The sequence below is a fragment of the Ochlerotatus camptorhynchus genome, unplaced genomic scaffold (genome assembly GCF_037179485.1).
Source record: "Ochlerotatus camptorhynchus isolate MF236.1 unplaced genomic scaffold, CSIRO-AGI_Acam_v1.1 ptg000232l, whole genome shotgun sequence".
NCBI lineage: Eukaryota > Metazoa > Arthropoda > Insecta > Diptera > Culicidae > Ochlerotatus > Ochlerotatus camptorhynchus.
This window is the reverse complement of record NW_027040722.1, coordinates 1,089,096-1,113,348: the sequence shown is the minus strand read 5'-3', so window position 1 is coordinate 1,113,348 and position 24,253 is coordinate 1,089,096. Positions and strand designations below refer to the sequence as shown.

Below are 24,253 nucleotides of genomic sequence, written 5' to 3'. Positions count from 1 at the left end.
CTGCATCGTGCTCTCTTGTCGTGCGGATCTATTTGCTTTTTGCTGATGGAAGTGTTACTGCTAACTAAAACTACACAAAATTTAAAGAGCACTTTTCAGTACTTAACCTGTAAAATTTCTATCTTGTTTGGACCCTACCTAAGGTAATTCTGTTTGAAAATCGATTTGGAGAAACTTGGTTTTGCTGCCATGGCGCCCAAGCACAAAAGAAAGGGGTAATCGCTTGATCCCCCCTCTGATGAAATTCAATTGAGCAATCCATTTGATATGCTCAATCAATTTGGAGCAAGACCTGCCACAGTATCAAAGTGCGAGGTTAAATTCGATTCAATTATAATGGACGATGATTTTCAGCTCTTGATCCGTCTGAAAAATGTCCGTAGGAGCCAATATCAAAGAACACACGATCCTGCCATGAAAGTTATCTGTCGGGATTTGCATAAACAAATTAAAAAGCGATTCTCTGCCCAGAGGAACAAAACTTTTGAAAATAAAGTTTCGAAATAAGACCCGAGTTCCAAACCCTTTTGGAAAATCACAATTTTTTTTGAAAAAACCTTAAAAACCTATTCCAGTGCTTTAAGAAGGTGGTAAAATTTTGATCACAAATTTGGAAAGCGCTTAGAAACTTGCTAAGCAATTCGAGAGTTCCCATAATTTCAGTTTGGGTCTTACTAGTCCTATTGAGAATCAGGTTGCTCGGTATTAAGTGAATATTTTCTGTCTGAAACCCTGGGGACTGCTTTGGACGAATTAAGAGCTATAACTATAAAATTTCTGTATATGAAAGCTCCAGGTTATGATGAAAAATTTTATATCCTCACCAAAAACATTCCAGAGAGTCTGTTGTCTTTCTTGATAAAATTATTTAACAGATGTTTCCATTTGGCATACTTTCCTGATAAATGGAAAAATGCAAAAGTTGCTCTAATTTTGAAGTTGTATAAAAATCCAGCTGAAGCTTCATGCTACCGTCCAATAAGGTTGCTTTGATCAATAAGTAAACTTTTTGAAAAGTTTATTTTGAATAGAATGATGCTTCACATCAATACGAACTCAATTTCGCAGATGAGCTATTTGAATTTCGCCATGGGCATACTCATCAACTCTTAAGAGTTGCCAATTTAATTCGCTCAAACAAATCTGAAGGCTGCTAAACTGGAGTTTCTCTTCTAGACATAGAAAAAGCATTCGACATTGTTTGGCAAGAGGGTTTGATTGCTAATTGAAAAAAATTACTTTCCCACTCTATTTTATGGAATTAGTTCAAAATTATCCAACTGACAGAACTCTGCAGGTAAATTATCAAAATTCCAAACCCGAACGACTACCTGTTAGAGCAGGAGTTCCTCAGGGTAGCATTCTTGGGCCTATATTGTATAACATTTTCACTTCGGACCTCCCTGATTTGCCTCAGAGTTGCCACAAATTTTTGTTCGCTGATGACACATGCATTTCCGCTAGAGGAAGAAGTCTTCGTGTTATTTGCAGCAGACTGCAGAAAAGTTTAGAAATTTTTTCTTATTTACAAAAACAGAAGATTTCTCCTAATGCTTCCAAAACTCAACTTATAATATTTCCACATAAGCCTAGAGCTTCTTTATGGAAACCTATTGGAAGTCACATAGTCACTATGAACGGAATTCTAATTTTTTGGTCAAGTCAAGGTATATATCTTGTATTAGTACTTGACCAAACATTAACTTTTAAAGATCACATTGAGGGCTTTCAAAAATTAAGAAAAAATCGCACACAATTGAGAAAAACTGGGAATCATCCGAGATTTAATTTGATTTGAACCGTTATCTCAAAGATCTTTATTTCGAATGTTTTACTTCTTGATTAATTCATCGAGCTTGAAATGCTAAACTTTCTTTAGATCGGGATGTCAGAACTTGAGAGTTAGATCTTTAAAAAAAATGTCCTAGAGTTTTGATAAGTTTTCTAACCCAAGGTGGTGATAATGTTTTCAAATTATTTAAGTGAGAATCTTGAGTAATTTCTAAGCCTTTAAAACGTAATTCTTTGTCAACTTTTTCAACCACCCAATGTTGTTGTGTGTCAGAGTCTTCTGGAACACTACTCTGAATTTAAAAATCGAAATCCCATGGGAATCATCATGAGGTTTTTTTGTTTGTTAATTGAAGGATTGTTCAACATTTAAGAGGTTTTCCAGGCACTAAGAGATCATAAGAAATAGTGTCAGAATTGTTTCCATATCATAGGGTAAATTACTCTTTTGTTGATCTATGGATCTAAGATTGGGCCCGTCGCTTAAAAATCTGCTATTTATCAATTTTATCTAGATGAACGCGTGATTGGGACGGTACTAATGAATATTTTTGGTCGCTATTGAAAATTTAGTCGATTGCTGAATTCATGTATGGGCCCAAAATAGGGGTTTATAGGCCGACATTACGTCCATTCCCTCTAATTAAGTCTTATATGGTTAATTCACTTTGAATTTTTCTCCCGAATTTCTTTAAAATGCTACCGAAAAATCATTCAGAGTTGCTTCAGAATTCTCTGAAATTCTGCTCATAATCTTTAAAAAATAGTCTCTTCTGAACTACGTTCGGATTCACTGATAGTGATCAAGCCGAAGGCTCTGTATTTTTCGGGAATCGGAGGTAGGGTTACGGTATGTAATGTGGGTCTAGTCCTTTCATTCGGCCTATCACGCAAATAAATAATTAATTAAGGAATATTACACAAAAAATAAGGAAAATATTGATCACTGATGGTTGATAAATGTGTACCACACACAAATCAATTTATATCACAACATTTCAATACATTTTCAGCTCTCGTAAGTAATAAAACTGGTTGAGAATATCACAATGTTCGGAGTTTTTAGCCGCCATGACTTATAAGGTTAAGATGGGAAGGTTGACTGACGATCATCAAATGGCCTGATTATGGCATTTATTGATTGGAATTACCTGATAATACACACTAGACGTAAAACTTACAGTTGCTGTTTGAATATTTTATGTTTATTTTAATTGTTTAACAACGTTTTCACAAGTAAAACATGGACCCAACTTTAGGGACACATTTCTTTTCTATGTTCCTAACTATGGCCCATGAAATTCATTTGACAGCATATAGCAATAAGAGTAACGTCAACAATGTTGTTTTGCATTTGGATGATAAGGAACGAACAGGAAGGGAGATTTTTTCTGCCAAACCTGTATAATGAACATCACAATGTTCTGATTTAGATATTCTGCGGTCAAAAGACGATAAGCGAAATTTTTAATTTTTAATTTTTAAATTGAGTGATTTAATGTAGTTTTCGTAAAATTTTCTCTAAGAAATGTTTTGAGGAATGAAGAGCATTAAGTTAACAGTGATAGTGATAAAAAAAAATACATCAGAAAACGTTACCAAGAGCGTTTTTTTGAGGATCAAACAAGATAGGACGAAGTTGCATCCATAAATAGACCCAATTTGGGGACAATAGACCCATATTACATACATTTCCCTCGTGAGTTATTGTCTTAAAAAAAGTAAGTTTTTCAACTTTTCGTGGTTTCTGATAGCAAACGACATGATAAGCATATCTAAGCATACCATTTAGCAGTAGAATATCGTTTGCAGGTAAATTCATTGATGAGTTATGATTAAAAACGTAATCGATGGCTGCATATTAGACCGAGGTTAGGGACGTATACCCTATTTCTTCCCGTTCTTACCAGAACGGTGCACAGAAATCGGTGAGGAAATTTAACAACCGAAAGTATTGCTGCTATTCCACCTTCCCTTTAGAAAGTGCAAATTAGCCACTCAGTCACCTTGCATTAGCGTTGTAGTTTGTAAATTTCACGATGATCACACGAATGATCCCTTCACACTGGTGCGATAAAACATGCACTATTGTTTAACGAAATCATAGGATATGATGATAAAATCAATCTGTTGAATGCATCCGTAATATTAACCTTTGCTGTTGAATTTTCGGGAGTGGAGCTTGCGATATCTCCGGTTGCATTTATTCCTTGTCTCCTGAACCTTTTCGCTGCACATTCAAATTGGAAACACCGTGTATTTATTAATTCCAAAATAAAACATTGATTATATACAGCGTGGTTGTTGCTCCCATCACAACCCCATTTGTAGATAAGTGAATACCCGTCGTTTGGTACCACATTTTGGTACATCGCTCTGCTCATCGCGCTTTCAAAAAGGTGTTTTGTGGTGTGCTCCACAAATTCCTGTAAAGGCACTTCAGCAACAGATGAATGAATAGAGACCTAATATATCGTTATAAAGGTATTATTCAACATTATTGACTCTATGTTTAAAATACCTGTAGGATAGCAAAGCTTCTTAGATTCAACCACTTTGTTATAAGCTGGGTACATGTCCATGCCCTTGCTTATATTCACCTGACAGATGTTCAGGTACTGAGCCTCTGAAAACTCATTTTTGCATAAGAATGCAAGAGCTTCCTCAGCTGTAAGAGTTTCAAAACCTTGTTTTGATCGATCTACTGAACGTTGTAGCTCGATTGCTGTTTCGGGGTTTTGTGCCATTTTTCCTATCAATTTGCCAATGTTGCTGCAGCATACGAGATTTCTTCTGCCGAAAATTGATTGAGAAGAGATTGGACCCTGTTTTTCATTTATTTTCTATGTGCATTTTTGAACGGCTTAGAAGAATGGCCAACGGATGATTTTGAGGGCGAAAGAACATCGACAATAAGTTCTCCTCGAAGCCAAGCGTCGTTGATCTTCAAAAATCGTTCAGGTTTCCTTCCAGCTGCCCGCCAAAGCTTTTGAAAGTTCAGTATCACCAGGGTAACCTTCATTTGCACCAAACTTACGTCCAGTTCTGCACCAGAAAGCTATTTCTTTGCAAATTCCAATAAATTTCTTACCTTATCTCCGTTCATGAAAAGAAAGGTAAGATCGACCAAACGAATCACTGATAAAATAAAATCTGAGTTAATATAATGAAAGCACTTCCCAAGTAACATTGAAGGTTTTATCGAGGTTTAATAGCATTCTACAAGTCTAAATCATGGTCTACAGAACCCTCATAAAACCAAAATTGTTACTTGGGTTGCGACGTTTTAAAATGAACAATTCAGCGTCTCAAAAATCTAAGCTCTATTTTTTGAATTTCTCAAACGTCATTTAGCACATAGAACAGAGGAAAACGAAATGGACTGTGAAACGGAATGCAGAATAAAAAACAGCAAATACGGCTAGCAGAAACTCGCTTTTCTGATGGTCGTAGGGTTACTAGAAGTTCAAACTTAAAATAACCCCCGTTTATATGCACGCAGTGTCGTTCAGATTAACGGGGGTTCACGGTATAAATAAATAATATTCTTGTTTATGTTAAAGACATTAACAATCTTGCTAGTGTTCCATTTCTTATGCTATTTTGAAGATTTTTATGCTTTATAATATATAAATGATACTTTAATACTCGAAAGAAATCCGAATAATGTAGATTTATGGAATAAAAATCCCTATTTTCAAAGTGGATTTATTTTAAAACAACAAAAATTACCTTCAGCAAAAGTTGCTAAAATGTAAATTCTTGATATGCTTTTTAAAGTGACACGAAACACTATCGGTTGTACTTGCGCCATTTTGAAATGATACGCTTGAAAGTTTGGCCTAAAAGACTACAAAACTGATGATAACTTTTTAAAGAAGACTTGTGCTGGTAAAATGTCTTTGGAGAAAATGTGTATGTTGTTATAAATTGAGCTCACAAGAAAATCTTTAGAACACATCAATACGCTATCTCTAATATTTTTCAAGTTATTAATTTATTCCACCTAATTTTGCTTCCTGGACCACTGTGCAATGGCGATCACTCCTAATAATAGTTGATATAGCTAATAAAAAAAAGTGGGGAATATATCACATAAGACCAGAAAAATTGTCGCATTGACGAAAATAATCGACAAAGATTAAAAAAAACTTCAAGATTATGGTAAATAACCGAAAGATTATGGTAAATATCCGATGCAAAACCTTTCTAGTTTTTAGAGATCTATAATACCAATCAATTGTATCGACCAATCGTGGCCCTGCGTCAGCCTTTCTTTCGTGCCCCTTGGCTCTTCTTCTCTTCTACTTTCTTGAGTTAGAATTCCAAAAAAGTATAATTAACTTAAATAACTCAAAATGTTCCTGACCAATATTTATAATTTAAAAAAAGGATTAAGAAAATGGCTTCAAATTTACAAAAATCGTAGAATACGAACTTTTGGTACACTGTTTAAACATCATGGAAATTTCTTTAAAAAGCGTACTAGCAAATAGTTAGTCAATTAACAAACGTTTAAAGCAAATCGAAGAAGGTCGGGGTCTGATCTATTCATAATTTGGCGTAGAACTGCTCACATGTCAAATGAGTAAATTTTCATTCTCTCTTTCAGCTACCGCGGTCGGCGGGACTCGTGCGCTCAGATCATCGACGGCACCGTCAGTACCATGACAGTGGAAACCACTAGTACGTTTTTTGATTCTAGTACTCAAACAGGTATGATTAGTGCTATAAGCTTTCATCAACAAAACAGCATACATACGGCAAATCAATCCTTCCCCATTCACTCCATACAAATGCTTTACTCAATTCGAATACCGTACGTGTGTGTGTCGTTCTGTGTGTTTCCATCCCCCCAAAATCCCCGTTGCCCACTGTGGTGTCTCGCCAAGCCCGAAATCGGTTGTGAAAATTCGCCTTCCAGTTTGATGACAAGGGAAAAAACCGCTTTGCTGACGTTGTATAACTAACTCATCGATGAATTATACCCCATTTTTCTCCGATCAACCATCAACTAGCATTAACGACGACGCACGGTGCAATCGAAAATGACAAAAAGGTTCCCGGAATCGGAACCTAATGAAGATTTCCCAGAATCCATCCGACCAAATGGCGACGTCGGCGGGGAAGATCTTGGGTACATCTAATCAACCGACCGCCAACGCCACTTGCAATAGGATGAGTGTGGGATCCACACATCCCAATCGAAGCGTGACGGTTTTTTGCTTTGGCTGGTTTGGATCAAAGTCGATCCAAAAATAGGATGAAGTTAACTGATGCTGAGACGTTCGCTGTGTTTGGTCTGCAGAGATTTGAAGCTGTTTAGGTTGCTACATAAAGCAGCCATTATGTTTCCGATTTGAGTGGTTGGATAAATACAATTTGTTCACGGTGGTGGTGAAATTAAAATTCAAACAAAAAGCTCTCGTTTTTTATTTGCGTTGTCGACAAGCTCCACAAGTGTGACGTGTCTGTTAAGCGTACCCCACACGTATCAACAATGTTCTGGTTAATACTGAACGTTACGCCATCACGTTGCGATGCGTGTGGGGTCCACTTTAGGGCCAAACCATTTGGCACGTTTTTGCTATCAACGTTCTCGGGAATCTGAGTTTTTGTGCTTCTTTCTCGATCAACAATTGGGCCTATCAGCATCTGTAAACAAAACTTTCTAAGCCCCTTCCTCGCAAAGCGTAGGTTGCCCACGCATTCCGTGCAAGATCCGATAACTAATCGATAACATATGAATATCTCAATGTGGTATGATACCTTATTTTGGAATTCTTGTGGTGTAAATCCTTGTTTTGATAGTATACTGTTATCGAAGTATTTTGTAAAATATCATATAAATACCAAAATAACATAACCTGATCTTTCAGTTTTAAGGCAATAACACCTAAAAAAGTGTTACTGTATTAGTATAAGAAGACCTTTAAAAAACAAGTTTTTGTATTCTGGCATAAAAAAATGCGTTTGTTATCCGCCAGTTATTATAATAACTAAATTATGTAAGAGGAAAAAAAACAGGAGGAAATAGCTAATGAATACCTTATTTTGACCTGATACCAACATTTGGTATTGATCAATATGACGTAAGAGGTAAAATACCAACGAATAATACCAAAAAATACTTTGTCAATAGCAAAAAATGATGTTTGGATTGCTGTCTGGTATTGTTTTGGTATTGCATTATCATAATTTGGTATTGGAATGGTATTGTGGGAACGTTTTTTGGTATTTTACCTCTTATGTCAGGTTCATCCATACCAATTTAAGGTATCGAGATATTCGTTCCTGCTTGGGATTAGATGGTTGATTCATAGAACATTTTTTAGGTATTATTTTTGGTCTTATATCAGGTTCATCAATACCATACACACTTAGAAATACCTAATTTTACACGTGACGGAATCCATCTTTGACACAAAGGATGAGACGTAAACGTAAAGTGTCATGTAAATTTAAGTGCTCCGAGACTGAAAAGTTCGTTGCTCGACGAAAAGTATCCATACGGTATTTTCTACTGCTCGGGATACCAACAGCATCATCAGGTAAAGAGGAAAAATAAAAATCGACGAGATTCGATCTTTCGAAATGTTGATGAAGTGTTCTAGTGGAACCTTTTTCTCTTTTGTATACGAATTCTTCGAAGCAGTGTCTGTTTTTATCATTTACCATACCCAGGGATGCCCGGTGTACTTAGAAAAAATCTTCAACGAGATCGACGAAATACCTTCGCATGTCTTTGCGGCCGTTCATTCTTACCGAGTGACTGAGTAAATTTGAAATGCTCTTTGTTTTCTTCTCAAGGAAATATCACTCGGTTTTCATAAAAAATGGGGCTACTCAGAGCTATGAGCAACTTCAATTTTTATGACATCTGAATGATGTTTACTAAAGAGAAACAGATAGTTGAGGTGTCGACTCAATGAATATAACCAAATTCCCTGCTATTCCCCGCCCAAGTAGCATTTCTTGTTTTATTGCACTCTAGTAGTGGTTTATGAGATCAATTTTATAAAACCGTCAATAAAATTAATAGTTCCAGCACAACCTTTTGATAACCGCTATAAGATCGTCTTACAGCTTAGTGGACCACTCTTGATAAGGTTTATAAAGCATGTTTGAGAATCACAATAAAGCTGTCTTAAAACCTTTTTTCATAAAGCCTCATACTCTACAAAAGGTTCTTATAGCCTCATTAAGAGCAATATTGTAGCAGTTTTATTACGCTTTGGTGAAAATCAGTTAGAAATCCAATTTTATTTTTATTGCATCAAAGCAACCGCCATAAATTAGCTTGTTGTTGTTCTGTTCTGCTGAAACTTGTTTTTCCATATGGAAATCTTTAGCGGTAAAAATAGGTTTGAGTGTTGGTGTTAAGATCACCATGTAATCAATTTTGTTTTTTGGTGACATTAGTGAAAATCTTAAAGAAAATACATGACTTTTAAGAAGTTCCAAAACATATGGGCTTGTTTCAGAAATCAAATTAATTTGATGGAATCATCTTAATTTTACCGAAAATAGATCTCAATAAATAAATTCATACCAATGCACACTGGAAATCATTTCGGATATCCAATTTAGCCATTATTTTATTGAAATTTCTTGGATTTTATTCCAAGGCTAAAGGCATTTTCATAATGATAATATGGCAACAGAGGAGAGAAGGCAAGAAAAACACCAAGCGCAATTTCTTAAAATGTCTAATGCTTACATTGCAACCTAGCGGAGCAGAATTAATAATTCCGAAACGAAGCATTTTCGCGACTTGGTGTCTATGGAAAAGTTTTTCGTCATAATAAGGACCATCAATTGACATAAAAAAAATAGTTAAAACTCTTTCGCAAAGATGGCGCCACAATCTAACTTCTTTCTCTGACGTTTTGGAGACTTGATGTCTTCGGCAAAGTTGTTTATCTTTACAAAATGAACAGCTTTTTCAAAGACGTCAAATTTCCACAGCCTACTGGTTCCAAGTTATATGGAGTTAAATGAATGTCGAAAATATGGTTTTTTTCTTTCTGTTTCTTCACGTCTTAAGAAGAGTTGTTTATTTTATCAAGATAAACAACTTTGCCTAAGTCGTCAAGTCTTTAAAACGCCATTTCAATGCATTAAAAAAAGTTTTAGAAAAAAATCTTGTTCCACTAAAATAAAGAAATCTAAAACACACCAAAATATACATCTTTCAAATTTTAATATTTTGTTTATTGAGTATTGCTTAATTTTTGCTGAAAATGTCAGATTGCGAATTTTTGCGCTTTGGGAGATTAAAAAGTTCAAAAATTGTTGTTTTTTTTTCGTTTTTTCAACAATATCTTTAAAAATTGAAGCTTAATCCAGTATGTTTCTTCACAAAAGTTATATATTTAATGCATTAGCATAAGAGAAAAATACAACATTAAATAAGCAAAAAAACTGAAACAGAAAGAAAAAACCATATTTTCGACATTTTTATCAACTATATATAACTTGCAACCAGTAGGCTGTGGAAATTTCACGTCTTTGAAAGAGCTGTTCATTTTGTCAAGATAAACATCTTTGCCCAAGACATCAAGTCTCCAAAACGTCAGAGAAAGAAGTTAGATTGTGGCGCCATCTTTGAGGAAGAGTTTGAACTATTTGCCTATGTCAATAGATGGTCCTTATTATGATGAAAAACTTTGCCCAAGACACCAAGTCACGGAAATGCCTCGTTTCGGAGTTATTAATTTTGCTCCGCTAGGTTGCATTCCTGGCCCAGTGCCAGTGTGCATTGAATGAAAGCAGAACAGAAAAGCATAATGCATGATTTTATTACGAGCACTATTTTCATTTTACAAGAGCAATTCATTTTTTTTTATTTGAGGGCAAATGTATATTCCTATTCTACGGGTGCAACCGATGAATTTTACAAACATTTGGAAAAGTTTTGAATGGTACATAAACCTTTATGAAAAGTTGTGCGTGATTTCAACTTTTTTGTCCTAGAACTGTCACCATTCCATGTATTTCGACCAATGGAATGGTGAGGAAGCACACTCTTTACAGCTTGTGACATTCGCAGAAAATGCAGCGGCATTTATTTTCTTGGTTGGAGTTATTCACGAAGGTTTGCGGCTGACTGTAGCAAATAAACGGGCTCATGCTAACAATCTTGTTGATTTTCTTTGCGCTCCGCTTGGAAATTCCGGAATGTTTTGATTCTTTTCTATGTTTTAGAAATAAACCGCACATTTACACTTCTGACAAGTTGCAACTGAATACTTAAAATTGTTTTAAAATAACTGTTTCATGGCCAACTAGCTTTATTGCGCTTACTTATATAGCAATATAAGGATTTATTTTTGGGTTTTATAAGGGCAATTAATATTGCTTTTTTTATACTTCCAGGCAATCATAAAACCTTTAATAAGTGAAAATAGCATACCCAAGTAACAATTCAGTAGCTATTTGGCATCCTCACTGATTTATGATGGTTTTATAACGGAAATAAACAATCCATTTAGTTTAAATACAGCATTTCAAAGTGTAAAACATTTCTGGTTAGTAATTCAGCTTATTACTGTTTTAAAAACCTTTTATAGTCTGTCGAGAAAGTTGTTTAAAAAATAAATTTAAAGCAGCTCTCAATACCTCCATAAAACTGTTGTGTAAATCAATCATAAGCTTCATTAGCAATTGTTTATTAATGCCTTGATAAAATACTCTATAAAGCTGTTCTGTCATGATAAAAGCAACCATAAAACAATTCGGTTTTAAATGAGAGCAAAAAGCATATATTGTTGTTGTTAAGACTTGTTAATGTGTACCATAAAATCCCCGATTACTATGTTTCCAAATTGAACTCAAAAGTTGGATCCTGATAAAAGCAATATTAATGACAAGGAAATCTCGAAGAGTAGACGAAATAGGATGAAAAATTCAAGCGTTAACATTCGACCGAAGGGAAGTCAATTTCAGCAACGACTGAGCATCTGGCGTTTACATCACGGTGTTGACCGTCTCCTTTATGAAACAGTCCAACCTTCTCCAGATCGGACGAACGAAATAATTTGCATTTGTACCTACAGCAAACTGTTGAAACTGTCAGTAAGTGGAGATTGGCTGGTTTCCGATTCATAGCAGTAATTGTATTCAGCGAAGGGTTCGAAATTTCATTCAAACGTTCATTCTGCATCGTTTGATGGTGCACTTCGGGAATCATCCGGAAGAAGGGGATATTTTACGGGAACGATTCGAGCTTCCAGCTGTTGTTGTTGCGATATATGCGAAATGTCGCAAAACGGTTCCGCACACTTCCTTAGTAACTGCTTCCAATTCAGCGGGAGAAAATCCCCTGGAAGAACGCTGGAGTAAAACCTCGTTGCAATAATCGAACAACGCAACTATCGAAAGATAAACAAACTTTGACGTTTAACTTTTTGCAGGCAACTTTGTCTCCATAAATGCTGCCATAAATCTGAGCGGGATAGGATCAAGCAAAATGGCTTTAGATAAATACAATTCAGTCAGGAAGTTTTCTTCATAAAAGTTATTTTAAATTTGTTTGGGATTTCATTCAAGCAAAACAACTTTTTCACAAATGGCACATGCGAACCAACTTAGCCACCGCCATATTACAATTATTTAGTTTGATTTTTACAAACTTCGTTTTCAATGTGTATTTCCATGGATATAACTTTATTTTGGTCAATTTAGGAATGAGCAGATATTTGAAATACGATAATCATAAAACATATCTCGGCTGAGCTTAATGATCAATCTAAAGAATAATTAAGTTTTCTTCTCGATTAAAAATAATAAGTGAGACCAACGTTTTCCGAGGGCGGACTTATTTTTTTCGATATTTTCAAGTACATTTCACTTAAGATTTAATATGGCACCTACAACTTGGCCACTTTATAAGAACAATTTTAATAATTTTGGAAATTGAATAGCCGTTTTATATGAAAGTTTATATTTCAATTAAATTGTTAAGATCGGATGGTATTTTTGAATCCTTTTCTATCTTGATTGATGATTTTTCTAGTGGATTCAGCAAGCGGCTAGGGAAAATGGCTTGAAAAAAGTTTTCATTGTTGCCAAATAGCTTTTATTGTAGCTTAAATACGGGTTTCAAATGGTTCTCAATATGTACGTCATACAACCTTTTTGGAGTAAATCAATCTTGAAGAGCTTCGAAAATATACCCTTCAGAACCTTCTCCAGGATGGGCCAACTAGACAGATTCTAGTCTTAATGAGGTTTTGGTGGATGCATCAATGTCAAAGTAGCCTTGACCAGGGTTTTATGAATGTTGTTTTATAGTAGCTTTGTATTACTTCATAAAACTTAAAATGTTACTTGGGTAAGTATCAGTTGGTTTTTTTATAAGCTTTATAGGGGTTTTGTAGATAGCTATAAAAAGATCCATGACTAGCATTGTATATGACCGTCATAAAGCTGTAGGTAATGGTTGCAGCTGCAATAAAACCTTTATAAATATTGAATAAAGCCAAGCAGCTCTAGATTTGTTACTTGGGTCATTTTCCAGTAGATTTAAAAAAAAATTCAACCTTTTTTAGCAACAGCTACTGCTTTCCTCAGATTTGTATTAGTGTTGTTGAGAAAAATTACGTGTTACAGGAAGGCACCGCATTTTTCTAAATTCACAAATTTTAAACGTGGTAAGCGCCAGGTAATAAATTAAAGCAGTAACCGGGAGGTTACTATGATTGACAGCGATGTGTGAAGGAAACTACAACCATCTCTATATCAATCTACAAAAAAGGTTTGCTTAGTCACATGCAGTTTTCAGCAAGTTCCGTGATCCGTTTCTTACCTCGATTTACTCCATGGTACGAGAAGAGGTCCTTGGCATGGACATTTTATCACCCTTAGAAGTTCTTTTTTTAACTGTTTTCGAATTCCACGCTAGCGTTAGCTTTAGCGTTAGCGTTGCTATGATATACTTCATAGATTGGATACTAGCGACACTCACGTCTCTTCTGAAATTCTCAGTTAGACTACTTTCAGGAATAATGCTGGGGAGTAAACATTGGTTCCAATCTAAGCAAGAGTAACAGAAGCATCTGACTGTCGCTATTCCCGGCCACGCCCATCTTTACCATAACTAGGGATAGGGAAGGAAATGTTGATGTAGTACTTACTTAACGAGAATGCTACGGAGTTGGAGGGTTGGGTAGGGTATTCGGTTAGGATTCACCTCAAGTTGGCGATGCAACCAAAATTATGTATTGTTTATTTGTTGTTTATTTAATCTATCGATAGCCGGCTATCGAAAGAACATATTCATTTTGTTCAGTGATCATGAATTTTAAGAGTCATGACGGAGAGCTTGGGATTAAACCCATGATTTTCTGTTAAGTAAGCAAAAAAGGTCCCTCCAGGGTCATCGAGCATCTTAGAACCATAACGCTTCGCGACAATACAGGACTACGTTTTCGCTTGATATGCAAATAGTTTCCGAGGTTAATGTTCAATATCAAATATACAAATGATGGTGGCGATTTATTGTGCTGTGGAAGAGCTTGGGGTTAAATCTACGATTTTCTGCTCAGTAAGCAAAATCAATCCCTCCAGGGTCATCGAGCATCTCATAATCCGCAGCGCTTCGTGTCAAAGTACGAATATATGGATGAACTATCTATTATTTAATAACTATTATTTACGATGATTACATGAAAGAAATAAAATATAAACTACAAACAAAACGTGACTACTAAAATCTCAAAAAGATATTCTTACAAATATATTTCACGCAACCAGAATCTCAAAACCATTAGACGCTATAATGATACTCTGCACACAAGAAGAGGCCAAAAAGCAAGCGTCCGACACACAAAACCCGCCAAATCCACTTGCAGTCACAATCAACGATTCTACGAATCGCGAGCGCTCACGAATCATAAAACCGCCAACTGTGGCACTCTGAAATCGAAATTGACAGGCTCTATGCGTCAAACACCCGCCCTCCAATCTCATTTCGCATCCAACAACACAAATCTCCATTACAACATCTAACGAATTCAAAACATGCGTTAGCTCGACAAATTACAGCATGAACGTGGCTCTTTGAAAAGATGGTATCGAAACAAGTAAACAAATAAACTGGAACGAACTCACCAAATGAACGATGGTTTGCACGTGAAGCCAATTATTGAAAGACTGTTGCATCTCTTAATTCTAGCTAAACATTTAATAACATTCCTTCGGATCTCCAAAAAAGCTCTTGCACCTGCTTCCAATCAGAATCATCGATTATGATAAACGAAAACACTGTGGAATGCATTTCCAACCGATCACTTTCACTTTCTTGCACCAAAATTAGAAAACGCCAAGAAAAAATAAAACCGTAAATTTGACACTCGGAAATTTTTCGCGTCCGTACAGAAGCAGAGCACACTTCGATCTCTCACTGTTTCGGAATTCCACGCTAGAGGCAGAAATGCACTCAGTTCCCCTACATCTTGCATAAGAAACACTTGTCTTTAATCCCATTATAATTTTGTTTTTATTTGAGCATGTTGAGACCCAGCTTCGCAAGAAAATTATTCCGGATTTTTCGCTTAACCAAACGCTAATTCGCGGCCGGACTTCTCCGGTGGGAAATCGTAAAAGCAGCGCTTTCACCTTTTAAATTCAGTAAGTTAACTTCATCTCAACAGCAATAGCAACAACATCACAATATTAAAATTTGACTGAGAAGCTTATTTGCCGAGCTAACAAGATTTACAAAATGCATAAATGACGATACATTTTAGGGTGACTTCCCTAATGACTGTTGCTGAGATGTGTTTTAGTTATTGGTTGTTTGGCCTCCGAAACGAGTTTGGAATATTCAGTAAATTGTAATTCTCAATACTCTTGAAATCTTTGATTCCGACTAGATCAGTAGCTGTTCAATATATCTTCCAAAATATAGGTATTTCATACCGCAACTGACTTTTTTCATTTCTATCGTTGGTGTTGACCATTCTATAAATATTTATTTCACTCATCCTATTCCTTGGGGGTAGTCTGAAGAGTCTGAAGGTAGTCTGTTCTAAGAAAATCAGGGGGTACATTTTTAAGATTCTGTGTGAAATATCTATTAAGAGACGCAAGTTTGCAACTCTAATTCAAAATTTGAAATGAACAACCATCATCAAACTACACCGAGTCAATAAATTGTTTGAAATTAGCGTGGTCAATCGTACTTATTAATAAGTTTCTGTAATTCAGACATATTTCCCTGAATTTGAATAAAATTTCCTGAGATTCCCTGAATTACCAGGTCCAAATATGAATTCCCTGGTATTCCCTGATTTACCAGGTTTTTCCAGGTAGTCGTCACCCTAATAGTGTTCTAAATTAATGATTTTTAATTCTGAGTCTTAACAGAACTTCAAGAAACTTCTAAGAAGTCAACGGAAATTCGTAGTAGTTAAGAGAACATCACTTGATTACAGAAAATCTCGCAAAAGTTCAGAGAATCTTCATAGAACCTTAGATAATTTAGCAGAAGTTTTAGGAACTGCATAGTAGTTCTAAATACTTTTTTAAAATTACAGCAAATATGAGTTCTGATGACCGTATAAAAGCAAACTTTGTACAAGTTGAGCGAACTTGATAAAATTTCATCAAACATTTATAAAATTTTGGGGACATCGAAGTTCATGGTTATTTTTTTTTGGTATGAATTAATTAAATTTCATTAAACTTCAGGGACTTTGCAGGCGTTCAGGACACAGCGCAGAAATTCAAGATACACAATAAACATTCGGGGAGCACCATAGAGCTTCAGCTAACTTCGTAAATATATACAGGGAGCTGTTAGGGGAACCTTCTTAGAAGTGCTCAAGTTTGGTGAACTTTGTTGAAATTAAGCAAACTTTGTTTAATTTCAAAAATCTTCATAAAAGTTCCGGAAGCTCTTTTTAACTTCATGGCGCATCGTTGAAGTTTAAAGGATAGGTTGAGCCGTTTTTGTGCAACACACCATAAAATTATGAATTTTAATGGTGATGTAAATATCCATGCATGCTTAAATTGAAGCATGTAAACTTCCTTTTTATGCAAACTAGCTACTTGCCAGACATATTACTTACAAAGATGAATGGTTGCATACAATATTTAGAATATTTCATGAAATGACTCATACATTTACACGATCTGTAATGTGAATTTGTATGGTATGTGACGCTTCATTTATGTGCATCATAGTGACAGAAATTTACACTACTTTTTCGAACTGTGTATAATTTATTAAAAAATAATGAAAATGCAATTTTTTTTTTAAATTAGGCGTGAATTAAAATGGTCGACTCTTAGAGCAAGCTTGATTAATTGCCCCTAGCGAACAATTATGCGAAGTTTCGTAGAATTTGGATAGGTAAAATCTTTTTTTCCTTGATTTATTTTCCGTGCTGAGCACCAATGCTACCGACACCAGGGAGGCAGTTCCCACACCTGGACCCTACCTCAACTCATGAACCGGGGACCAACGGCTTTACCTCCCCGTGATCAGAGATGTTATGTCTCAGAACATCCCGGCGGCGCCGACTGGGATTGAACAGAGGTGAGAGGTACACAGCTAAAAATAGTAGTGTAAATTTACGTTACTATGATGCACATAAATGGAGCGTCATATATCCTTCAAGTTTACATTATAGATCGTGTAAATTTATGAGACATGTCATGCAATATTCCATATGCTGTATGCAACTGTCCTTCCTTTGTTTGCAACATTTCTTGCAAGCTGCTAGTTTACGTGAAAAGAAAGTTTACATGCATGAATGTTTGCATGCATGGATGTTTACATCACCAGTAAAATTCTGATTTTTTCTGTGTACATGATGTTTTGTATTTCACAAGATGCAGTCTTTTTGATCATATTTGGAAACATTCGATTTGATAAAGTATTCGATTGGTTATTTTTGAGTCCGAAAATGTATTGATAAGATTTTCAAACTAAATTAGGTGTCCAAGATCATCCCAAAAAATTTCTCTCCGAATAATTATAAGTTTTTGTATCAGTATAGATAAATTATTAGAAAATTTGTAGAATATTCCTAGAAATATTTCACACACATTCACATTTCGGGTTGAACAATTTCTTGAATTTCTCGGGCATAGAATATGATCGGCTACACAATAATACTAATGCAGATTAAGAAAGCTCTCAATTATTTTAAACACCTGTCGAAGGACTCAAAGATCACTAAGCTCAGAGCTGGCCTAACGCCCCATTGGGGACGTAATAAAAAGCCAATAAAGAGGAAGTATGTTTGCCTGTGCTTATTAGATTTGGTGTGATCATCGCCAGTATTCTACGTCAGCAAATTTTTACTTGAATTCGCTTATGTTGCTTCAACCTAAACAGTAACCGAAAACCAAAAAAAAAAATACACAATCCCGTAAAAGGTGATAATAATGCTTCCCATCGCGTTTAATGTAAATAAAAGAAGGAAGCGCCATTTATACACAGCTACACCTCCACCGGAGATGGAAGACACGCAGCTCCATCCCTAGGCGGGAAATAGAAAGGTGACACAGTAGGAAGAAGTGTTAGTTTGTTTACTTAAATGAACTATGCCCATTTTGTTATGGCAAGTTTTGCTATAATAAATGCTCCTCCTGTTTATCAGCGAAATTCACACCAAAGATTGATTAATTGTGTAGGAAATCAGTTTGGCACGCCATTTGTGACCAGCATACACCTTCCGGTCGTATGAAACAGGTCAAAAACTGTTCTAATCCACCCATAAATCTTTTTGTTTTTGATTTTATGTATGGCAAAATAGTGAACTTTCCGTGAACATTCACGGCAAAGAACTCACCAACACTGGGAGACCGTGAGCTCCTGCCTACCTGTCATATTACCCGCCTAGGCTACATCCAGTCAGACAGGCAGTCAGGCAGTCGATGTTGATGACCAGCACGGGTCGGTCGACCGTCGTTCAGGAAGGAAGGAAGGAAGGAAGGAAGCTCGACAGGAAATAGAGCGTTAAATTTACTGTCCTCGCAAACGGCAGCCATCAAGCCAGGACAACACTGACGACCCGTTGTTGCGTTATGATTTATGTTCGCCAGTTTTAACGATGCATTAAATTAAACGAGCGCTGCGCTGTTCTGCTCAAACTCCGATACGTTACGTTAGGTTTCCTAGCCGGCAATGGTACCAAGTGAAATGGAAACGTTCGGTGTGCGGTGCAGTAATTGATAGAAATTCGTTTACACCACTCGATTGCAGATCTGCAAATTAACGAGCTCACAATTTTTATAAGTGCTGATTTCATTGGTTCGATACGAAGGAGTGAATCCATGAAAAGTTCCGACTAACGCTTCTTACGAACGTCGTGATTTTAACTTTTCAAAAGCATAAGAAACATTCCAAATAATTTTAGCAAACAGCAAAGCAGATTTATCCTTCGGTAATTACTGTACCGCCAGTTTTACGAGGAATAACTTTTCGCCGGGTTGTGGTGGATGACATTGTAAAAATGAAATAAAAACGAACGGATGGTTTATGAGTTCTTATGCTGAGGGTTATGGAACAAATAACTACTTGTTGAGTTTGCCACTTGAGAGTGGCAAGTGTTTGGGTAGATTTTTTTTTTGTTTATTAATTTATTTGATGAGTCTCAACCGAATTAACTTTACAGAGCCGAGGATTCTTGTTCACTATTCAATACATCTTAAAACTATAGTCAAAAGGTACAACACAATAAACATTTTATCTTCCGCTCTCCAATAAGCCTCCTCCACCAAAACTTCCAGTGGTTTCATTGTATGGCAGATTTGCCAACGGGGGGTCAGAGCGCTTCCATTGCAGCAATGGACGCAAAACGTGGTCAGCACTCACACATTCATCACGAAACGGTTGCTTTCCAAAGTCGACGACGTATCGACTGAAAGAACTGCTGATGAAGAACAATGAGGAGTAGTACACAGTGGTTGCCGCCGAGTAAACAGACGATCGCGTGACACTCATTGAGAGTGGTTTGCATCTGTCGACAGCTGAGTGAACACTGAAGTATTTGGGTAAATGAAATCACAAAAAAAAAAAAAAATCGTGGAAACAGAGGAGAAAATCGAAAATTTTTGAGGTTCATGCTATTGAGGTGGAAGCAAGCACAAGATGCATCGTAGCACCTTTCTTTACTGGGTTCAAAATTGACTGTTTTTGTCTGCTACATACGATAGATCTCAATTTATCTCAACACAATTCAAGTAAATAAACTTTCAGTCACCATAAATAGAATGTATACCGTCACCAATGTTGTCATTGCTAAAGCTTTGAGCCTTTTTTTCGTTACTTTATACATTGCTACTGCACACCCAACTGTTGCTCTTGCCAAATAAGGGATTCAGGTATAAGTACAAACAATCTTCAACGAGATGAACGGTATGCGAAGGATTGTGTTCAAAAAATTTGTTTATAAAACTGAGTGACTAAACATAAGTGACATTAACGGAACAGCATTTGGTTGCAGGGAACTTCGTGAAAGTTCAGATAATGTTATAGAATTTCACGCAACTTCATAGATCTTCTGGAAACTTCGTAGAACTAAAGGGTGTACCACATCAAATTGCATCACGGAGAAAACGCTGTAGAAAATTATCTAGTTGATCGATCCTTTTCAAACTTTCAGACTTTAAAATATAACCCATAAGTATGTTTTGACATATTTATTTCATTCAACTTGAATAGCTTAACCGTACGCTCGCACCTTAAGCTTAACTCCACTCATTAGATACTGTATAACAACAATGTTGTGGGGGTTCATTTCCATGGGTACGAAAGTGACCCCGTTGGCTTCGTATCACTCCAGGACAACATTTGAATAGTGGCACGAAGCTAGATCCGGCCAGAAGATCGTAGGGCCCTCGTGTTGCTTCAACAGAGGAAGCAGACGCTTCTGTAGACACTCCTTGAGGTAGATCTTCCCGTTTACAGTCCCGGTAGTCATGAACGGTGCACTCCGTTTGCCTCATGAGCAGATCGCTTGCCAAATCATGTATTTCTTGGCAAACTTTGAAAGTTTCTGCTTCCTTACTTCCTCGGGAACATCAAACTTGTGCTGAGCGGTGAAAAACAGTAGCCCCGGAAGCTGTCGGAAGTCCGCCTTGACGTAAGTCTCATCATCCATGATGAGACAATGAGGCTTCGTCAGCATATGGGTGTACGGTTTCCGGGCCCGTGACTTTCTCACCGTATTTTGACGTTCGTCATGATTTGGATCCATCTGCACTTTTTACGTGTGCAGTCCGTCCCGGTCCTTGGCTCTCTGAACGAAAGACTTGAACAGATTCAACTTTTTGGCCACATCCCTTACCAAAGCATTGGGATTCCACTTAAACGCTTTCACGACGCGCTTGTAATCCTGATCACTAATAGAACATCACACAACTCACCCTTGACTGCACGATTCCGAGTTGTTTTTCGATGTCTCGATTAGAGAGTTGAGGATTTTCCAGGTGTTTGCGCAAAATCAATTCACTGCTTTTCGGGTAACGCCATTTTTTCCAACTTTCGACAAAATGACAGCGATAAAAATACAGCGTAAACAATACACTCTAAACAACTTTTACCCAAATTATCAATGGGCAATTTTCTACAGCGTTTTTCTCGTGATGCAATTTTATGTGGGACACCCTTTAGTTCATGAAACTTTCTAGAAGTGCAGCATATTGTATAGAAAATTAGCTGATTTTGTAGTAGCCTAGCGAATTATGTAATTCGCTAGGCTACTACAAAATCAGCTTATTTTCTATACAATATGCTGCACTTCTAGAATTATATTAAATAATGTCAAATTTTGTAGAAGTTCAGTGAACTTTGTAGAAGGTCATTGAAGTATGTAGAAATTTAGCGTACTTTGGAGAAATTAAGTGAATTTTGTAGAAATTCGGGGAGCTTTGTTGAAGTTGAGCAGCTCCAGGCCAAATTGCGAAAAATAAACAAGTTTTAGATTTTATCTATCAGCAGCATCCACTCAGCAACAATAAATGAACAATGCAGTAAGTCAGCAATAGACGTTACAATATGCAGCCAAGAGCTTGCTGCGAAACTAGACTGGCAAATAATAAACGATCAACATAGCAGCGACCACTTCCCTATCAAAATAGGAACCCCTCAGGCAAACACCCGGAAAAAAAACAATTACCCAAATGGAAAATTGACGAAGCAGATTGGAACAAATATGAAGAAGAAATCGAAAAACTGATATCAACAGATCAGGAATATACTATCGTAGAAATAACAAAATCAATCAAAAAAGCTGCCACCGTAGCCATACTACGAACCTCTAATCACACCAATCCTAAATCCGTACCCTGGTGGAATGAACTCACAAAAACCGCTATCCGTAATAGATGAAAAGCGCTCAGGAAACTAAAAAACACTATACAACAGATAATCCTAATTTCAAACTATTCCAAGAAGAATTCCGTAAAACGAGAAACAAAGCAAGGAAAATCATAGAGCAAGAAAAACAGAAGTCGTGGCAAGAATATATACCCGGAATAAACGAAAACACAACTCCTAAGGAAGTATGGAGAAGGATCAGAAGTATATCTGGAAAAAAAATCAACCGACCCAATATGGCCCATTAGACTGATGCAAAATTTGACTTTTTCGCTCCACAGTGCTTAAATGGTTTCAAATCGGGTCGTGATTAGCCTCCAAAAGTTACAACTCATTTGGTTAGAAACAGACTTCGCTCAAACCATTTGAAGTTTACATGTAAATTACTATGGGAAATCTCAACTTTTTGTTCATTGCCTTCTATTTTTTTTTTCATATTGAGCTACAAAACAATTCGATAGCTATTCTTATAGAAAATTTTCTCAGCTACAACTTTGCTGAAGATCGTTTCTATGTAAACGTCTCGAAATAGTTATTAATTATTTAAGAGATTGGTAAACTTATGACATGATCAAGCAGCTGCTCTGTAGGCAACACTGTATTTTGCAGTGTGACATAGTAGCCATGATTTTTGTGTCCTATTCAACGCCCTAGAAACACCTATGTTGCCTGTTGAGCAGTTGATTGAGCATGATCATAAGACATCAGCGCATTGAACCATTGATAACTTTCGATTCTTTCATATAATCAAAAAGTGGTCTTCAGCTAAAATGTAGCTGGAAAAATTTCCTACAAGTGCAGTTGAAAGTTTTTGAAGCAGACCGATATGGTGAATTATTAGATAGACATGAACAAAAATCTTGGTTTACCATAGTAATTCCCATACAAACTTCAAATGGTTTGTACCATCTCAGTTTCTCACCAAATGGGTTCAAATTTTGAGAGGTTAGTCAGGATCCGATTTAGAATCGTTTAAGTATTGTGGAGCGAAAATTTCAAATTTTGCATCACTCTAATGGCCCATAACAGCAGAAAACAGAAGCACAACAGACCCCCAAGAAATAGCAGATTTATTAGCAACGCACTTCGCCAGAGAATCAGCTGATGAATCATACCCGGCCCACTTCCTAACGAAAAAAAGAAGCAAGGAACAAAAACCAGTAGTATACCCTATTCAAAGTAATGCAGCATACAACGAATCATTCACTATATCAGCTGTATACTCTAAAAGAGTCTTCATCTGGCCCTGATGAAATTCACAACGAAATGCTTAAGCGCCTACCATTCTACATTAAAAAATACTTCAAGCTTACAATCACATATGGACATCAAACAGTTTCCCACAAAACTGGCGGGAATCATACTTGATTCCAATTCCGAAACCAGGAAAACCAACAAACGAACCGAAAAACTTTCGCCCCATATACCTAACAAGCTGTATTATGAAACTCTTCGAGAGAATGATAAATCGTCGCCTCATGAACGAGTTAGAAAACAAAAGTAACCTAGGATCGGATCAATACACATTCCGAAATGGAAGACAAACACTTGTTCCACTCACGGAAATAGAAGAAATCTGTTCCCAAGCTATCAACGATCACAAACATGTTGAACTACTGTTCATCGATATAAAAAAGCGCACGATAAAACATGGCGACATCTCATCAAAGAAAACCTTTCAAAAACAGGCATTGAAGGCCATATGGCAAAATTCTGCGAGAATTTCCTTCATGAGCGACGTTTATCAAGGACATCTGTCAACATACAAAACACAACAAAATGGAGTCCCTCAAGGATCCGTATTAGCAGTAACTTTCTTCTTGATAGCCATCAACAGCATCAAAGAATGGTTACCAAAGAACACATTCATCAAAATATACGCCGACGACATCACTTTAGCAGTAATTATATGCTCCGCCAGATGGGCTAGACTCCGCATCCAAAAAATACTAAACAAATTGAAGAATGGAGCAACGAAACAGGTTTCACAATATCAACACAGAAATCAACAATAATGCACATTCGAAACCGCAGAAAGCTACAAAAACAACCACCAGCAAAATTCCGCCAACACCCAATCAACACAACAAAAATCACAAAAGTATTAGGCATATGGATCGACTA

General features: G+C 36.5%; 1 protein-coding gene across 3 annotated transcripts in view; it reads left to right on the top strand.

Annotated features, from left to right (window-relative positions):
* Nucleotides 1-24,253, top strand: part of rsh (radish) — a 622,246-nt gene that overhangs the window by 300,032 nt on the left and 297,961 nt on the right. For 2 of the 3 annotated variants that reach the window (XM_065225626.1, XM_065225625.1), the window contains exon 10: nucleotides 6,404-6,507. In XM_065225626.1, the coding sequence (XP_065081698.1) occupies nucleotides 6,404-6,507 (104 nt within the window). The remainder of the gene's footprint in view (nucleotides 1-6,403; nucleotides 6,508-24,253) is intronic. The other variant, XM_065225627.1, reaches the window with a different exon arrangement.